Source organism: Cricetulus griseus, chromosome 2 (genome assembly GCF_003668045.3).
Source record: "Cricetulus griseus strain 17A/GY chromosome 2, alternate assembly CriGri-PICRH-1.0, whole genome shotgun sequence".
NCBI classification, from domain to species: Eukaryota; Metazoa; Chordata; class Mammalia; order Rodentia; family Cricetidae; genus Cricetulus; species Cricetulus griseus.
Window position 1 is genome coordinate 435,036,115 of NC_048595.1, and position 20,546 is coordinate 435,056,660.

The 20,546-nt window shown below is 40.5% G+C and overlaps 1 protein-coding gene across 1 annotated transcript in view; it reads left to right on the forward strand.

Moving 5' to 3' along the window:
- The window catches only part of Col4a3 (collagen type IV alpha 3 chain), a 117,692-nt gene that overhangs the window by 78,788 nt on the left and 18,358 nt on the right, over window positions 1–20,546 (forward strand). The window contains exons 24-37 of the mRNA XM_035438850.1: window positions 482–552; window positions 1,704–1,886; window positions 3,122–3,290; window positions 5,189–5,281; window positions 6,132–6,233; window positions 7,968–8,065; window positions 8,479–8,629; window positions 8,945–9,058; window positions 10,093–10,260; window positions 11,641–11,730; window positions 12,388–12,522; window positions 18,147–18,245; window positions 19,050–19,139; window positions 19,476–19,615. Coding sequence (XP_035294741.1) covers window positions 482–552; window positions 1,704–1,886; window positions 3,122–3,290; window positions 5,189–5,281; window positions 6,132–6,233; window positions 7,968–8,065; window positions 8,479–8,629; window positions 8,945–9,058; window positions 10,093–10,260; window positions 11,641–11,730; window positions 12,388–12,522; window positions 18,147–18,245; window positions 19,050–19,139; window positions 19,476–19,615 — 1,703 coding nt within the window. The remainder of the gene's footprint in view (window positions 1–481; window positions 553–1,703; window positions 1,887–3,121; window positions 3,291–5,188; window positions 5,282–6,131; window positions 6,234–7,967; window positions 8,066–8,478; window positions 8,630–8,944; window positions 9,059–10,092; window positions 10,261–11,640; window positions 11,731–12,387; window positions 12,523–18,146; window positions 18,246–19,049; window positions 19,140–19,475; window positions 19,616–20,546) is intronic.

Below are 20,546 nucleotides of genomic sequence, written 5' to 3' on the forward strand. Positions count from 1 at the left end.
CAATTCTTTTTCATTAGTCTTTTAGCAGCAGCTGGCTTTAAAAATATGATAGCCTAGACAGATAATAGTCAAAAAAGTTTTGAAGTGAATCTATACATCTATACTTATTGACATGTACAGGACATGATTCTAAAATGGCACATATCTGAGTCTAATGAATTTATAGATATAAAATTTGCAACATATAACTAAAATTGAGCAAATATTAACTTTCTGGTGGTAGATTTACAGTTTTTTCTCCTGTATAATTTTCTTCAATGAACATATATTATTTTTATTACAAGAAAAATAAATATATATGTCCTTAAAATTGCAAGGTTGCCAGGGCTGGGAAGCTGGGATCTAAGTGCACTCTGGTTAACAACTTTTGATTGCATGGCTGGTTCAGAATGGAAATTCTCTTTCTGTTCTCACAAGGAAATGTGCTTTCTCCATACACGGCTCTGCTTTGCTCAACAAATCGTAATACATTGCTTTGCAGGAGGACAAGGTGCACCTGGTATGAAAGGAAACCTGGGGTCCCCCGGAAGTACAGGTCTCCCAGGATTTGCAGTAAGATTTCATGGTTATAAACTCTAGCTTCAGCTTGGAAAGCCTAGTCCTCTGGAAATCTGACTGCACCTCCCATGGGTCAGCAGTCGATGGCAGAGTGTAGGTTTTTAACTCAGAGAACGGAAGTGCTTCACGGGTACTTCTTGAGTAAATGAGTGAATTTATTTATCTACATGTCATTTTTAGTGGTAGCAGAGACAGAAATTAGGTCATTGCCTGGGGCTGAGTGTGGAAACAGGCATTGATGATAGATAGATTTGAGGGTATCTAAGGGTGCAATGAAGATGTCTTAATGCTGATTATGGTTAATATCATTGAATTTTACTGATATATAATTATATGTATACATATTTATTTACATACATACATATAGAGGATCAATTTTATGCTATGTAGTTTATACCTCAATATATCTTTATATACCCTTGTATCTCAATATAGATGTTAAAATTACTGATCATCTGTCATTATACTGTGTCATATATAATCCTGTAATTAATTCTATTCATTATAATGAGTTAAAAAGTTATATTTGATAACTAAGAAATGCATGTTAAAATTTATCAACACTGAAACAGTCTGAATTACAATGGTGGTATTCCATGTAGAATTTCTATATTTGTGACACACAAAAAAGTTCATGTTAACAGTTAAGATGGTGGCTTATACCTGTAATCCTAGCACTGGATACTGAGACAGGATTTCTGTGACTTCAGTGTCAGCCTGATCCACAGTTTGAGACTCTGTCTTGAAAAGCAGCCCCCCTCCAGCAACAGTAATGTATGCTAAAAGATATCCATGTTATAGCATTTACCCCTAGAGCAGAAGAGAGACTCAGACTAAGGAGGGCGTATGGGCAGTCTCTGTGATGTGGGCACTGGGCTGTCTACTCTTCAGAGAGAGGTGTCGTGGGTCTTTGTGTTACAATAACTAATCAATCTCTAACATATGTATTTAATAGTATGTGTATATTGGGTGTTTTATATAAACACAGAACTACCTGTGTCTGTCAACATGTAAATATTAAATGTGTTTTAGGGGGAAATCCATGTTTATTAAAATTGAAAAGCTCTTATTGCTAATGTTATTTAAGACTGACTAAGGACAGTTCTACCAAAGCAGAAAACCAACTCAATTTTGTATCACCACAGGGATTCCCAGGGGACCAAGGACACCCAGGACTGAAAGGAAGCAAAGGTGAAACACCTTTACCCTGGGGGCAAGTGGGTGACCCAGGTGATCCTGGGCTCAGAGGCCTACCAGGGAGAAAGGGCTTCGATGGAACTCCTGGAAGTCCAGGAGCAAAAGGACTGCCAGGACCTAGAGGTGAACTGGTTCGTATTTAGGATTTATTTTTTATTTATTTATTTTTTTTTTTACATTTTCACTCTATACTAAAATGCTCACAAACTGGAGATAATACGATCACCAAAAATTCATGATCACCAAAAAACATGGCTCAGTTGGCAGAGCCCTTCCTAGCATAGAGGAAGCTCTGGATTGTATCCTCAACACGGGATATATGGGGCATGATTGCACATATCTGTAATCCAAGCTGGAGGAAGTCAGAACAGAAGTACAAGGTCATTCTTAGTTATGTAGAAAGTTTTAAGCCATTATGAGATACAAGAGATCCATTCTCAAAATAAAAAAAAAGGGGGAGAGGGGCAAGACTGTTAAGAAGAAGGGAAAAGGAAACAAGAGAAAATTACTAGCAAGGAAATTTTTTAGCAAACATTCTAGGGTCGTTCTTCTTCTAAGTAAATGCATAAAAGATACAATATTGGCTGGGCGGTGGTGGCGCATGCCTTTAATCCCTGCCCTTGGGAGTCAGAAGGAGGTGGATTTCTGCGACTTTGAGGCCAGCCTGATCTATAAAGCGAGTTCCAGGACAGCCAGGGCTGTTACACAGAGAAACCTGGTCTCCAAACAAACAAACAACAACAAAAACAAAAAAACAAAACAAAAAAAAACAATCAAAAATAGGATACACTATTTAGGGATATATTAGTCAAATGAAGGGAAAATATTTAAAACATTTCTGTTCGTGTAAATGTTGTTCTTTTCATGGGATATAATTTCTCACACATTCAACTGAATATGTCACAGAGTAACACATCAAGGGTCTGCCATGATATACTTGTGAGAAATTTGCCCAAATTAATCTACGAAATGCCAACTTTTCCACTTTTCCAAAGGGTTAGTCAGATTTATCCAATAAAAAGATCTCATGTGGGAGAGTTTGGGGAAACTTGATAAGGAAGTTTGAAGATTCTCTCTCTCTCTCTCTCTCTCTCTCTCTCTCTCTCTCTCTCTCTCTCTCTCTCTCTGTCTCTCATACACACACACACACACACACACACACACACACACCATTCATTAACAGATTCTCTAACAAGGTGAATCTGATTCCCTCTGAATGTAGATATGGTAGGCAGCTTTTCCTGGTGCATTTATAGGACCAGGGAGTCCCAGACAGCCTCAGTGTTCCCCCTATTTGAACTAATGCTAATCTGTGGTAAGGAGATACTGAACTGAGGCACTGCCAAACATGTTCCTATTGTCACAGGCCCTGAGTGGAAGGAAAGGAGACCCAGGACCTCCAGGGGCTCCTGGATCACCTGGGCCTCCAGGACCTGCAGGAGCAGCTGGACCACCAGGCTATGGGCCTCAAGGAGAAACAGGTCCGAAGGGATCACAAGGAGTACCTGGAGCCCCGGGACCACCTGGAGAAGCCGGTTGGTTAGTTTTTTTCAAGTCTTGCTTTTCTGTGAAGTGGGGATGGTCCCACAGATAGCAAAACTCCTTCATAATAATGAATATAAACATAAATTTGTTCCTGACAAATATGTCTCCTCAGAGATTGGAAAAAGAAAGTAAATACATGACAGGAAAATCCATGTCCCCTGTCACAGGCAGCTCATCTGAAACTTCCTGTAATCATCGGTATCTATGACTGATATCAATACACTTTCCAAGGGTTTACAAGCACCTGGGGGAGGCAAAAAAGCAAAAAATAAATAAATAAATAGCTAAATAAATTAAACAAAAATAAATTGACCTGAATAAGTGTCTTCCCTTGGATCTGTGATTCCAGGTTACAAGCAAAACTTCAAAATAGCTAAGATAGATGAAAAGTCATTGATAATAATTTTAAAGCCCATGGGACTCTTGTGACCTATAGGTGCTGAAAATAATTCTCTGTCCAGGAGAAATAGGTCCTCATCTTGTGGTGTTTTCAACAAGGAATTCCTGTAAAGTTACCAGTTCTATGATCACTTTAGACAGTGGTTGCTAGGATACCCATGCTGTCCAAATGATCATAGTATATTCTCTATATAAGATTTGGGTAACACTCCATAGTGTTCATATATGTCATCAAGTGAATACATACTTTTATCCACATGTGTGTAAAGCTTATTTTATGTTTTGTTTTTAACTTTGGAGGCTGTTGTTCTCATCCAGGGATTTAGCATGCTGTGTGGAAAGTCCAAACCTAGCCCATTAGTGGATTTTATGTGGCCCAAAAGTTAAGAGTGGTTCCTACATCTTTCTTAATAATTGAAGAAAAATTTAACAACATTCTGTTACACATAAAAACTTATCAAATCCAAATTGGAGTGTCCATACATGAAATTATTGGAATTTAGCCATACTTCTGTGTCCTCTATGGCTACTGCACAATGACAGAGTTATGTAGTTGTAACAAATCAGAACCTTTATGAGGTTTATTGGCTGTTGTCTAATCTTTCATCCAGCTGTCTTCTGTTCTTTCTAAATATGAATATCATAAATTAAGGAGCTCATTATCATAAATTACATTATCAGATGTTCCCATCATGTACTGGAACCATACCTTTTTCATTATTATTAATGCACACCTATGAGAAGACTAATCACAGACATGGTTTACCATGGGCCACCATGTTCAGAACATTGCCTTGAATGTATCTGCTAGGTAACGATTATTTCCACAGTGACAGATAAGAAACTTCTCAAAGAGGTTAAGAAATGTGTCTAAGCTCATGGGGCTTGCAAACAGTGTGCCAAGCTTCAAACTTGAGCCCAAAGGCTGAGTCACACTTGCTGTTTTGCTCAATATACCACACTAACTTTCCATGAATAGCAGGAATCCAAACTGGTACCCTACCACTATTCTCCAGCTCCATTCCTAGTATCATTTTCTGGAACAAGCAAGCTTTCATTCAACAGACCAGCCTTCTGGGCTATTTTTAAATAATTATTAATAATAATAATTTCTATTTTGTTTGTATTGGTGTTTCACCTGCATGCATGTCTATGTAAGATGTCAGATCCTGGAGTGACAGACAGTTGTTAGCTATCATGTGGGTGCTGGGAATTGAACCTGGGTCCCCTTGAAGAATGGCCAAGGCCCTTAACCAATCTCTCCAGCCATCACCACCCCAATTGCTGGGTTATTAAGTAAAGCAAGGCTTAGACAGATGCCAATAAATATTTGCAGATCAAAGCAGAAAAGTTTCTGTAGACTGGTTACCCCTAAACTACAGGGATTTGTTTTATTTTCCTTGGGATGTGTTTATGATTCCCTTACAATATTTCCCACTGTTGTAAAAACATACTTTAATACGTAACAATCATGTTTTTTTTTCTTAAGGTTTTAAAGGAGAACCTGGCCCATCTACACCAGTTCCAGGTCCCCCAGGACCTCCAGGGCCCCCTGGTCAGGCTGGCCGCCGAGGTCTACCTGGTGAGTACCCCTCTTACCAAATAAAGTCCATGACATCAGGTGGGCCTCTCACGTTCCTGAGAAAATACTACTCCTGTTAGAAGGAAAAATTATATTTGTTGGGTCTGAAAGAGAGCACAAAGCAGGGGCCATTCTGAAAAGCAAGCGGGCAGGGGGCTTTCTGTTGTCCTTTGAGATTACCCACACGCTCCCCTGGGGCTCCTGATGCAACAGGAGAGAACGGATCCAAAAGAGAATGGATACAGTTGCCTACAGAGGTTATAGAGCAGAAGATCCCTGCGGCTTCTGGTGGGAGAGCAAGCAATACCTCCCCCATGGATCATGGTGTTTCCTTCAGCAACCTCATTTTGAAACTTGATTTCTTTGCTAAAGTGGTTTGAAATTTAATTTTGATTTTTCTGAGAAAGACATATAGGTCAAAATATTTAGGATCTTAAAGAATGAAGTAGAGTGTGAGTGCGTGCGTGCGTGCGTGCGTGCGTGCGTGCGTGAGTGTATTCTTGTTATTGTTGTTTTGAGACAGGTTTCTCTGTGTAACAGCCCTAGTTGTCCTGGAACTCACTTTGTAGACCAGACTAGCATGAACTCACAGAGATCTGCCTGCCTCTGCCTCCCGAGTGCTGGAACTAAAGGTGTGTGCCACCACCGCCCGGCCTAAGTTACATTTTTAAAATTCATAGCAGCTCCTGACCTCTAGTTCACTGGATGGAAGTGGGAAGAACGGCTGAGATTATGTTAAAAAATTATTTCACAATTTCCAGAAAGTGTTGGGAGGACACAGAGAATACAGACATTTCTTTTGGGAAACAAATGAAGGGAAGTCACTGGTACACATGTATGTGTTTTTAAGGTTTGCCTGGACCTGTGGGAAAATGTGATCCTGGTCTTCCTGGACCTGATGGAGAACCAGGACTGCCAGGGGTTGGATTTCCTGGACCTCCAGGACCTAAGGGTAAATTAAAAACTATTTGCTGTGGATATTTTGAAGCTATAACCATGGATAGTGGATAAAATAAGAAATAGCTATGATGTGCTGCCCAAATGAAGCTTTCCAAGACTCTTCAGAAGTCTTAGGACAATGTTAGGTGAAAAGAGCATTCACATGGATTCATGCAATACCATCTCAATCATACTTTTTCTTTGTCCATTTTAACTTATTTTGTGCACCATCGAGGATACGGAGTATATGTGGAAGTCAGAGGACAATTGCCAGACTCCTTTCTCTCTTTCTACTCTGTGGGTCCCAGGGCTGAACTCAGGTCATCAGGCTTGGCAGCAGGAAGCTTTATATGCTGAGCCATCGCACACACCCACCAATCAGACTTTTTTTTTAAAAGCGCAGACAAAGCAAACAAACAAAAACTCTGGAAGGTAATTTACCAAAATGGTAACAGCAATTCTTTCTGGCTATAAGAATGTTTTTTATTTAATTCTGCCCTTCTTAGATTAATATATTTCTTGGCTTCACACCTATTAAATTACAAAATGAGCTGGGGCTATAGTACGGCAGTGTGATTAGCATCAATCAATAAGGCGCTGGATTCATCCCATAGCATCAAACAAAACAAAACTCTAGGCTTCCCTGTGAGCATGAAAATAATTAGAGTAGCTATTTTGCTTTAAGAAAAGATGACAGGGGTTGGAGAGATGGCTGAACAGGTAAGAGCATATATTGCTCTTACAGAGGACTGGAGTTTGATACACAGAACCCATGTCACGCATCTCACATGTGCCTGTAACTCCAGCTCCAGAGGGAACCTGGTGTCTCTGGTGTCTGTGTGTCTTAGCACTCTTATTCACATACCCACAAACATATACATAATTTCAAGATGGCAAAATATGTCTTTTTTGACAAGAAAAAAAGAGAGATGCTATTTTCATCAAAACAGAAACACCCCCCAAACTCCAGATGCTTTTACTGAATAATTTGAGCTGCTCCTCTAATAATCACATCAAGTAAAATTGTGTCCAGGATCCATAAAACAAAACAAACAAAAACCATCAGGCTCTTGACTATTACATAGAACTGTAGGCTCTATGATGCTTTCGTGTTTGTTTCACAATTGCCTAAATTGATTATTAAAAATACAATCATTTTGATATTTTACCTCTTGTCAATAAGTCATTGTTAATCATTGCCCATCCTTGCCATCCAAGTAAGGGATAGTTCGTAAATGAAAATACAATCCCAAAGCAGTTTTGACTCTAATTTCATGGGTTTCTTCCTCCATGAAGTAATGTAGCCTAGCCCATATTTTGCCTAGTCCTTCCTGGACCCTCCCTTAATAATTTGCATGCCAATTTTGCAACTCTAATTCACTTTCTGGAAAAATGTAGCAAACTAGAGGCAGCAGAACTATCCTAAGAGCTAGAGGACCAGGAAGTTGTCTTGTCGATGTATCTGTTGGACCAGGGCTCCATAATCTGCATTTGATTAGTTGAAGTTTAAGTCTTTTTTTTATTGAAACAATTTTCAGAGCCAATGCAATTTTACTTAGAACTCGGTTTTTGTTTTTGTTTTTGAACTTCCAATTTATCAACTGGTTTTATCGTCATCCAAACGTTCATACACACATCTCTCTACCTGGATACCTCATAAATATATTTGATAAAGGAAATATTGCTCATAAACTTTCTATGAGACTAATCTCTAATGTTTGTTTCTTTTGTTTTGTGTTTTCTATAGGAGATCAAGGTTTCCCAGGAGCAAAAGGGTCACCTGGTTGTCCTGGTTCCCCAGGAAAGCCAGGCCGTCCTGGAGAGCCAGGCCACCCAGGAGCCAAGGTCTGCAACCACGAAATCACAGACTGATTTCAGGGAGGGGCAATCATAATCAATAGTTGCAATGTTCATATCAGACAAGACACTTGGGGTTTAGAATTTGTCAGTATATTTATAAAGATACAGATTTTTCAGGACATTTGTAGATATCAATTTTTAAGTTGCTGTGGATGCTTGAATTTCTATTCCTTTATTAATGACTTTATAAACATTCAGCATGTATAGGGGCACTTGTGCTCTCTTCAGTGAGTATGGACTGCATATCCTGATGCAGCATTTTGTGGCAAGGTCATTGTCTAAAGTTGAATGGGAAGTATTTGTTGAACTGTGGTGTCTATGCAAACAAATTCCGAGCACCCCTAACAAGAACTGAGAAGCACTGCACTGGAGACACTAACCTAATGTCTCTGCTGCAGGGAGAACCAGGATTAGGCACACCTGGGGAACCAGGAAAACCCGGCTTTCCTGGAGAAAGAGGCAATTCTGGGGAAAATGGAGAAATTGGACTCCCTGGGCTTCCAGGTCTCCCTGGATCTCCAGGAAAAGATGGGCTTGATGGGCCTCCAGGTACAACACCAAGTGGGGTTACCTTTCTCCTCAGTGAGGTCCACTGTAGGTGTCCTAGGGGGCTCTAAGCACTTCCATCTTGGTGAATAAATCAGAAAAAAAGGGGCCTAGCTCTTTTTCCATTCAATGTGGCCATTCTATGTTCCTCCCCTCCTTACTTCTTTCTTCTTATGTGAGTGTCCTCTATACAAGCATGTTGATGGTATTAAATATAGGTGTGGTTTGGGAAGGTGAATTTACAGAAAGATGAGGAGACAGCAGCACTGGAACCTTGTGCTTTGGCACCTGATCAAACCCCTGGATTGTCTGTTGCAGGAGACCCAGGACAGCCTGGACCACCTGGAGCAAAAGGGCCCCCAGGAAGCTGCACACAGGGACCCAGGGGCGCCCAAGGACTTCCAGGATTAAATGGATTGAAAGGGCAACCAGGTAGGAGGAAAGCCTCCCATTCAGAAGAAGGGAGGCAGGCGATGCAGCCTCTGGCTCTGTCCTTTGCTGTTTAATATGGAAACTGTCCAGCAACAAGTCCTGACTGCTGTTCAGCAAGACATGTTTTTTTGGAAATGTAATCCTGGCTTTTATGGGTATTTCCAATAGTAGTCTGTACTGGTTACTTAAAGAGACTCAAACTTGACACAGTGAGTTGATTTGTCCCTTTTATATATGGAAATATGAACTCCATGAACAGATTAGAAGATAAAGATAGACTGGAAAGTGAGTGATTAATATATATTCATATATATTTTAATATATATAAACTTTCAATAAATATTTTACTATTAAAACTTCCAAAAAGAAAATAGTAACTTTATGATAATTAAAACAGAGAAAATGTACACAAAGCTGCCTGTTTAGTTGTAAACTAAAATATGTATTTGATTATGTCATGAGCAACATGAAACCAATATTTATGAAAATAAAACTGAAGTGAATAAGGCTGCATGACCCAGTTACTGTGAAACATACTTTGCCTACTTGGACCCTTTTAACCAGATTTGGTGATGGTTTCTAGAAAAAGTTCTTTAGAACTCCATTAGTGTTTCTAGACTAGCATTCTGCTTATTTGTTACAGATAAATTCTTGGCCAACACCTTAATCATTATAGTGGCACTACTGTTTGCAAAAGTGTGTGGGAGTTCACTTCTTGGGAGCTGCTATGTAGGTCTAAGGTGAAAGATTGGGAAACAACATAAAGAACAGTCCCAGAATGCACCTGCAGCACTCAGAAATAGACATATGATCTCTACCTTCATCACTGTATGACCCCCCCCCCCCGCAAAATAGATAACATTAGTGCAATGGGGATTGAGAAATTTTAGGGAAAGACAATAAACAAACACACTAATAAGTGTGCTGTTTACCCAGCATCGTGTAGCCAAGCATCAAAACTGAAATAATTTTTGAGTAGGTAGGGAAAGCAATTGTTAAGTCACGTGGTCATCTCTCCATCTATTCAACTGTAGGTAGAAGAGGTGATGCGGGGCCAAAAGGAGACCCTGGCCTCCCAGGCTTAGACAGGTCAGGAGTTCCTGGAGAACCTGGACCACCAGGAATGCCAGGTCACCCAGGTGAGATGGGACCACCTGGCCAAAAAGGATATCCGGGAACTTCAGGATCCCCAGGGCCACCAGGTATCCTTTGTGCCATTGTCTTCTAAGACTCCTTCATGTGTTTCCCTTCATGTGACTCTGCACACTGTATGCTTTTTCTTTATGCTAGTATATTTTTTTCTCCTAAATCATTTTAAGAGGGAAGGGTCAAGGGGTGGGAGAATGGGAGAAGAGAACCATTACATTTTATAATAACCCAATATATGGTTATTTTTGTTGTGGAGTAATTTTCACATTGTAAGGTATCAACTAGTATTTGGTCAGTTTTCTTGTGATGGCTCAGTCCTGTTTGAGCCAATGCTGGCCCTGTAGAGAACAGACTGGAATGAGTACTCCTGTCGTGTTTCCTAGAAGAGCTTATGAAGAATTGCTATTCCTTGACCACTTGATAGAGTTCACTTCCAAAGTCATCTGGCTCTGGACTCTTTTTTTTGTGGAAAATCTTGATATGATCAGTTTGGGATCTAGAGAGATGGCTCATCAGTTAACACCATTTGATCTTTTACCATGTCACCCACACCAGGTGGCTCGTGACCAGCTGTAACTCCAGCCCCAGGGGATCTGCCATACTCCTCTAGCCTCTTCAGGCACCCATACACATAATTATCAGTTCGATGTATATTTATAATGATTAGAAACAGTTCTAGTCGATTTTCGATTGCATTGTGAGTCCATTTTGGTACTGTGTTGCTCTAAAAATTTCCACATTGTATCTAAGTCATCTACAGTGTGGTCACAGAACTGTTCATAATATTATTTCTTCCTAATTCTTTTTAATTTGTGGTAGTTTTACCATTCCTTCATTTGTAAAGAATCTTCTGTTTCCTAGTGTCATAAGGACATCACTGCTCTCCTCTCCAGGGAGGAGACCAAGATAATGGTTTAACTGACACATTTGCTTCCGTTCCTATTACTGAGCTTCTCTCATGTCCTGGCTCTGTTCTTGGCACTAGATTCACATCTCCCATAAGAAGAGAGCAATAAAAACTACATTTCAAAACCAACTTTAGGATGAATAAGAACGATGTATAATGGCATACGTAAATGAAAATGTCAGAATAAAACCTTGTCACTTAGGATGCTACTTTAAACAAATGAAGAAAAAAAAGTAATTTCACTAAGTACTATGAAAGAATAAAATGAAAGGTTCACTGGGAAGAAGGTGAGATGGCAAATGAAGTTCAGGAGTTCAGGGCGCTATGCTGTCAACCATGGTGTGATTTGCTGTAATGACACACAGGCCAATGAACATTTAAAAGACGCTGACCCATCTTTTACACAAACTTGGCTATCTTCCAATTTACAAAAACTATCCAGTCCCCCCCAAAATTTAGTCTCCATCTAAATTATTTTATTTTGCTTTTCATATTCATGGAGTACTTTGTGTTAATTTTTCCCTAGGCAGGAAAGGAGAGGTTGGGATGATGGGCTATCCTGGAACCACTGGACCTCCAGGGCTTCCTGGGAAACCAGGGTCACAGGGGCAGAGAGGTGAGTGATGGTGTTCACTTACTTAGTCTCAAAATAAATGACATTTGTTCTTTAAAAAAGAATAGTTGCGAGTGAAGAATATATTTGATTTTTGTGCATGTGTGTTCTGTATTCCCTTCTCCCATTGGAATGGATCTTATTGTCACCCTGCAAACTTACACTGTCTTTGTTAAGCAGCTGTGCATTTGGAAACATGAACAAGTTCTGCTGTTCTGTTTGATTATGCACTCTCCAAAATGTTGGTTTCTTTTTTAAAATTTTTTATTTAAATTAGAAACAATATTATTTTACATATCAATCCCAGTTCCCTCTCCCTCCCCTCCTCCCCTGCCCCCCCCACCAACCCCCATCTCATTCCCTTTCTGCTCCCCAGGGAGGCTGAGGTCTTCCATGGGGGATTTTCAAAAAATCTGTCACACCATTTGGGGCAGGGCCTAGGCCCTCCCCCATGTGTCTAGGCTGAGAGAGTATCCCTTTATGTCTATCCCTCAAGGTCCATTCGAACACTAGGGATAAATATTGTTCCACTACCAGAGGCCCCACAGACTGCTCAGGCCTCCTTACTGACACCCACGTTCAGGAGGCCTGGTATAGGACCAAACTAAACGTTGTTTTCTAATGCACTACTTATGAGATAAGGTTACTCTTGTCTGTCAGGCAGCCTTGGAATCCCAGGAGTAAAGGGAGAAAGAGGACGCCCAGGAACCAAAGGTGAACGAGGAGAGAAGGGAATTTCTGGGCCTTCCCAAATTCCACTCTTAAAGGGGGACAAAGGAGAACCCGGGCGCAAAGGTAAGGAACTTTCTGTGTTTAGAGTTGGCTGATTCTGGGACTAAGAAACCACCTGAACAAACCCCTTAGGTGACAAGTGAGGACTGTGTTGAGTCACTGCTCAGTCGCACAGCCATTGGGAAGCTGACATGAACAATACTATGTTGTTCACTGAACGAATTCATTGTTATTACTAAATTAGTTTTACATTCTGGTCTGCTGTATTTAAATGCATACTAGTTGATTTTTTAACCATAAGCCTCAAAGCCCAGTTTTTTTTGAGAAGTATATGAAAATATGACATCTATTTCTCTGACCTACATAGCAATGTTCACTGCCTCCCTATTCAATACAGTTACAGAAACAATGCAGAAGCCATTCAACAGAAGGATGGATTAGAAAAAGTGGTGTATGTACACAGTGCAATTATTTTCAGAATAATGAGGAAGAACAAAGTTAGGACATTTGCAGGAAAATGGATGCAACCAATGATAGCTACATTGAGTTAATTCAGTCCCAGACAAATACCATATGCTTTCTGTCATGTGCGGATCCTAGATTTTAAACTTACAAACACTATCATATTGTGCATAAGAAATGAGAAAATACATGCAAAACTGTCTACGGAAACAGAAAACTAACAGGAGCAGGGCCTAAAAGGGGAGGGTGGAGAGGGGTCTGGAGGGGAATCTGCTCAAAGTAATTTATATTCTTGCATGAAAATGGCCTTATGTAAATTATCATAATCAAATAAATAAACAATATTATTTTCTTTTTAAAAATTCTCTGAGGCGCCCAAATGACTAGATTTAATGGCACAAGCCTGTAATCCCAACACCCAGGAGGCTGAGGCAGGAGGATTGTGAGCTTGAAGGTAGCCTGGGCTACAGAGTAAGATCTTGTCTCAAAATATAAACAAAAACAAAGTAACAGCAATAAAAACAGTGTTTCTGTGGAAATGGAAATCTTTGCTCCAAATTCTACTTTATTCTTTATCAGGATAGACTTTTCTGATTGCATCTAAAAACATCTCATCTTCAAAATCTTTGGAAAATGACTAAGAAAAAAAAGTTAACCTGAATTTTATTTAGTCTTTTAGCATATGGTTACTTGCCAGGTGTAGCTATTGGGCTAAAAGTCAAATCCATTCAAATTCTTTCAAGTTTCCTGGGTGGCTTTTGCAGCTGTTTTATGTCCTATCATTATACAACCAGTATCAAGCCAAATTCCAAGCAGGCTCAAATCTAGTCTTCTTGATCAGATTGGATCTCAAGCCATTGTAGATAGAAAATTTCTGGAGAAAACATTTTCTTTGCAGCTAAATACTCACATAAGAAAAAACATTTTTTAAAAATGCACTATGTCTTGCAGAGCCTCATAGTGGAGAGAATTCTGATGTGCTTTGAGAAATGAGATGGCCATCAGTAATATTGGTATGCTTGGCACATAAATTTATATGTATAGACTGAGAGAATATCTGAAATATTTGAAAACTCTGCATAGAGCCAGAATTTTTGTGGTGGTGCATGCTTTTAATCCAAATACTCAAGAGTATAAGCTACTCTGAGTTCAAGGCCAGCCTAGTCTACACAGCAAGTTCCTGGCCAGCCAAGGCTGCCTAGTGAGACCCTGTCTCAAAACAAACAAACATAAATTCTGCATAGCCCATGCTAGAGAGACTGAATAGAGTCTCTCTCCAGGCATGCCAAAGAGCTTTCTGGAATTAAAATCTGACACACTCTGAAGAAAGACCAAAGCCACCCAATTTGCCATCAGAGAAAATAATGATCTCTGGGAAAAGATTAATTTATAGGAGGTATTTGGTTTTGATAAAGGAAAGCTCGGAAGTGGTAGTTATCACTTACTTAAGCAAAGTGGTGAAGCTGTATGTTGTCACAGCGTTTTTGATACATAGCTGAGGATCAAAGATTCAAAAACAACAAAAGGGAACATCATCTAAGCCTCTCTAATATCTGTATAATCCATTTTAAGTGTATTTTTTTGAGACAGGAGCTCATTATATAGCCCATAGTGGACTTGAATTCATTATGTAGCCAGGCTGATTCTCCTGACTTAAACCTCTTAAGTGCTGGGGTGCCATAACACACCTCCTTTTTTAGAACACAGAGGCATTCACTCCAAATATGGGAGAGACATGGAGGGTACAAATCAGTAGTGGCTGTCATTGCTTTGAAGAGTCTGCATGGGAAATAGATATATCTAAAAAAAAATCATAACCAATATAAGGCATAAATGAGAAATATTATACTATTTAACCAAGGTCTGTGTATCATTGTGTTCAGGTACTACTGTATGCCTAATAAATATCAACTCAGTTTCATGGTAAGCCAAGGTGGTGGGTCTGCTGGAGAAGATCTCATGTGGTTGAGAAATCAGCATTGCTAATCTCATTCCACACATAGCACATAAGAGGTCAAGTCCCTTACCCAGTGTGCTTACCAGTATCACTGTAAGAAAAAGCAGCTGGTTCCAGTGGTCACACCTGTCCTTTTGGTATGCTGCCATGTGTCTGGACCATGAATACTGGAAAGATAAGGGAAGCAGAAAACTCAGCAAATGCAATAGTCAGAGGAGCCTCTGTGAATAAGGCTTTGTGAGTGGGATCGTGGCAAGCAAGTAGCCATTGGCTCCATGGTTTTCTGAGGCTCCCACTCCCAGCTGAAGACCTTCTGGCAGTTGGTGGTCACTGGAGGAGGGAGAGTGTTCTAGTTTGCTCTGACCAAAGGCAACTTGGGGAGTAAAGGGCTTATTTTGCTTACACTTCCAGATCACAATCCAACATCGAGAGAAGTTAGGGCAGGAATTCATGAAGAAACTTGTAGGGAGACACTGTAGCCCCGCCTCCTAGTAGCCCGGACAGGTGTGCTGGGACACGCCCGCCCGTGATGGCATGGTCAGGGGAGGTCTAAAGGTGACGCAGGAAGGATTCTTAAGGGACGGCGGACACGTGGATAGCCCTTCTCTCTGGCCTGCCTGCCTTGCTGCCCCTGGCACGCTTTGGCTTGTGCTTGGCTGGTGTTTATCTGAATAAAGAAACCTTAGCCTTACGACTGCGGATCAATCTCTTCAGAAACTGAATCAGGCTGGGCATTGGTGGTGCACACCTTTAATCCCAGCAGCACTCGGGAGGCAGAGGCAGGTGGATCTCTGTGAGTTCGAGACCAGCCTGGTCTACAAGAGCTAGTTCCAGGACAGCCTCCAAAGCCAAAGAGAAACCCTGTCTCAAAAAACAAAACAAAACAAAACAAAACAAAGAAAGAAACTGAATCAGAAACCATGGAGAAATGATGGTTACTGGTCTGGCTTGCTCAGTTATTTTTCTTATATAACCTCGGCTGGCATGTCTAGGGATGGTTATCCACAATAGGCTGGGCCCTCCCACCTCAACCACAATCTCTGACAACCATGGCCACAGGCCAACCTGATCAAGGCAATTCTTCAGTTGAGGTTCCCCCTTCCCAGGGATTCTAGGTTGCATCAAATTGACAATACCAAGACAGAGGGCCAGTTGTTGTTTGTTTGTTTATTTTTCAATGGTATAGCCTATGATAGCTTGCCATGTTCTAGGTGATGGAACCATACACTCATGCATATACTGGCAGCACTAATTAGGCCCAAGGGATTATTTTAAAAGGAGGAAGAAGAGGAGAAAGAGGAAAAAGAAGAAGTTGGGAGAGGGATATGGAGGGAAGGGTGTAACCAGGAGGAGTTGAAGTGAGGGAAAAGCGTGGATAATACCTAAATACATTGCATTCATATGTGAAATGAAGAAATAATGAGTGTTAGTAAGAACTCAACCTCCTTATAATACAAGTTTTGTCTCCAGTCACATGCCGTGTATGTATTATTTTTTAATGTCTTTGTGTTAGGCATTTTATTATGTCCTGGATACATAGGTAAAGCTTCCTATGTATTCACAATGAAACTTACAGCCTAGTTGGGGGCGGGGAGAAACATTAGTGGAACCTAAACACTGTTTCAATGCAAGTAATGGATGTTAGGCTTTGTGTGTCATATGAGGTCTCTATTGTATACTTTTCTTTGGTTTTGTTTGCTTTTATAACCCTTTAACAGTTTACATTGTTACACTGTTACAGTTCTACAAACCACCCTTTGCTCTCCAGCTATGTAGAATCAAGCCAGAGAATGTGAGATGACTCTAGGGGTAAAAGTGCTTGTCATGTCAACCTGGTGACTTCAGTGCCATCTACAGAATACACAAAAGTCCAGAAAAATTTCCTCTGACCTCCAGACACAGGCAATAACACAATCACACCCACATATGTTTATCATAAGCACACGTGCACACACACACACACAGACACACAATGATAATAAATGTAATGAATAAACGAACAGAATCAAGCTATACAGGGCATGCAGTCTAGAGCAAAAGCATCCACTGAACAATATACATTCTTAGATGGTGATAAATGGAAAAGCAGAGGTGCAGACAATCTAAGCCTTTTACCATTCCTCTCTTTGCACAGGCTATTGTCTAGCCTGGAAATCCTGTCTCATCCCATGCTCTCTTCATCCAATTAGCTGCTCAAGGCTGAGCCACAAAACAGATCCTCTTCCAGAAATCCTCCCTTGTGTCACCTATGGAGCCCAACTGTATTACAGAACTTACCTCACTGGGTGGCAATTGTTTGTTGCTTGGGTGTCTCCTTGATTAAGCACTGAAAACTTGGAAAGAAGAACATGACTTATTTTTATTTACAGAAAACAGCACCAGACCTCTCAGTTAATTAGACACTTAATCCATATGTAAATAATGTATGAACAGGAAAAGGCACAAAGCCAGGCCAAAGACAGACTGTAGAATGTTCCATGAACGTTTGTGATTGACTGCCGATAAAAGAGTATCAGTTAATATAAATTAGCAGGAGAATAAACTGATCAAAGTTTTAGGGATGGAGGGGTGTCCTGGGATGTTAGTGATCTTCCTAGCCATGCAAAACTATGTTTAAACCCCAGTGCCATTGCTGATTGACAGTGAGTCAAGACAGAGTCTTTGACCTACCCAGTGCTTAAACAGTCTCAACAAATGGATTGAAAGCATAATTGTTTGTATAAGAATTGTGTAGTATTCTGTTTGTCTATAAAAAAATGAAGATGTATTTAGGCTACTAAATCTTAAAATACCTTACGATTGTCTTCAGTATTGGGGATTGAACCCAGGGCCTCATACATGCTAGGGAAGGGATCTGCCACTGAACTATACTCCAACCTTTCAAATGTTACTCAAATGTGTCTCATGATGGCAGCTGTCATTGTTAATTGAGAACTGATTCAAGACAGAGACTGCTCTAATGCTTTCTACATCTTAGTTTATTCCATTCCTCTAGACACACACACACACACACACACACACACACACAGAGAGAGAGAGAGAGAGAGAGAGAGAGAGAGAGAGAGAGAGAGAAGCCTACATCTCCCCATGCTCTTGATAAATGTGTGATGTTGTATTTTGGCAATAGCCTATCAATTCAGCCCAGGGTGTGAATGAATCTGATGAATTCCAGTTTGTTTCGGTACCAGATGGAACCCAGGGCCTTGTAAATTTTAGACATACACTTTACAATTGGCATGTGTCTTTAAAATATGGTCTTTAACTTTAGGATTTGTAGGAAATCCGGGTGAAAAAGGAAACAAAGGCATTCCAGGGTTACCAGGTCTGAAAGGCCTCGAGGGACTGCCCGGGCCACCAGGACCTCCAGGTATTGCTAACTCTTCAATAGAAACATCATAGTCTAAGCAGTCCTGCACCTAAATGTAATGAAATGTACTTCTAGACTTATTAGGTCAAACATAAACTTTGCCCCAAAAGTGTTCGAGGAGAACGTTGTTCTAAATTAAACCAAAGTGAAGGTGTTTAGTAGCTGGTATCTATTGACTAAAAAAAATAGCCTACATGCGGTTGCATTTTTATTCTCAAAGTTTTATTTTTAACGTGACAGAGATAAAAAAAATATGAATGTTCTAGTCATTTTTGCTTTTGCATCTTCTTTCAGTAAACAAATTATGGAGTTTGCAAAGTAATTTTAAGCTACTAGGCTCCTGCCTCCAGCAACCCCAATAGCAAAATGGCTGAGATGGCAATTAACCTTCAGCTGTCAGAGATGGACTGCAGTACAGTCTGTCTTTTCTGCTGATGTTCGTCCTAAGAAGAATTTGAGCAGGCCTAATAATAGGACAATCACTTCATCCAGTTTTCCTCAGTCCCCAGTCCTAGGGTGAGCCCTAGCTGAAGACAAAAGGACAGTTAACCCCTAACCAGTTAGCCTAGGAGTTCCATACTTATCTACTGGTGGGAACACCGGCTTCCCAGCTAATGTTATCACCCTGTTATCATAAGCCCTTGAGTTCAGAAGTCAGAACTGTGGGTTTTTCTGTGTCTGGGATTGTTGTGATATTTTTTTGTTTAGTAGAAAGTTCTGTACTTATCTACTCATGCAAGCAGAAGATATGTGTTGAACACATATGCCCAGGAACTGGGTCATGTGTCTCTATTTATTCTCAAGGCCCTAGAGGAGATATGGGACACAGTGGGAATCCCGGAGGACCAGGACCAGGCGGCATGCCAGGAAGCATGGGGAACATGGGTGTGCCAGGTAATGCTATCCTACTATTATGAGCCATTGAGATCATGACAAGTCGGAATTGTAGGTTTTCTGTGTTTCAGGGTGTTTTGTTTTGTTCATTTAATAGAAAGTTTATGTTACTAAGTGTGGCTTTTAGACAAAGGTCCTCTGTACAACTACAATATGAGTGGTAACCATATAATATTCATATGTCATATAATATTCACATTATATAGCTCAATACTGTGAAAAACCATCTTCTTGGAGAATCTGTTCATACAAGCATCCTTCAAGGTGCTTGGGATACAGGGAATGCTTCAAGATCCTTCCTCCACTTGTCTTACTCAGTAGCTGTCCTCATTTCAGGTCCTAAGGGGAATAAAGGAACTTTGGGACTGCCAGGTCTAGCTGGAAGACCAGGCCTTCCAGGGATTCATGGTCCCCAAGGAGATAAGGGGGAACAAGGTCATTCAGAGGGTGCAAGACCAGGACCACCAGGACCAAAGGTATGTAGACCACTAAAATAGTTACATTTTGGCAAGGGTAGAGAGCCTTAAACTATCAACAAAGACCAGACTCAGTATAAACAGAAAAATAACTAAGCAATTTCTATACATTCGGGCAGCTATGTTTTTTTTTAACATACTCCTATTTTGCAACTGAGGCTGCCTTGTGCTCTTGGGAAATTTCTCTGTCCCTGCAGTTTAAGTGTGCTTCCAGGGGCAATGGTGACAGGCCCATACAAACTGACAGGGCAGGGTTTCTTTCTTTCCTCTGGATACAAACCATGGATTTATTGCAGATAAAGTTTTTGTTCTTGTTGTTTTTTATGCAGAACTTTTACATTCTACATGCAAAATTATTTGTCTCATTAAGATATAATAAAAGGCATAGAATAAAATAACTTTACAGCATCATGAAAAGGCAAACAAAGTCCTCAGATGCCTTATGTATCCTTGTGTTAAAAGATATTTAAATGTTTTCACTTCGTTGCACAGGATGTTTTTGCCTTGCTGCAGCGGTCTTTCTCAGAGCTTGTGTTCCATCAGACTTAGGTTGGCTATCAAAACACTTTACGTGTGTGGCAGCAACTGGATGCCTGAGTGGGGCTTGGTTGCTCTTTTTGGCTTATTTCCATCCATCCTTTCTTTCTGCACTTAACACTAAGAGTCAGAGCTGCACTAGTAGGGAATCATTAGTAGACATTCCAGTGAGCAGAACTTTTAAACACGGGGTTTGTGGCTCTCCCTGAAGAACTCTGCAGCAGCCCAAGGGACCCACTAATCTCCTAAATTGGATGTAAAGTCCTCGGGTGCATGTTTTTATAAAGGGAGCAGATATTTTTCATCAGCTGTTCAAGGGTTTCCGGATCCAGAAGGTAAAGTTGTTGCCTCAGAAATCATCTATTTTGAGCCAGCAGACTAGCATTTCCTGTCA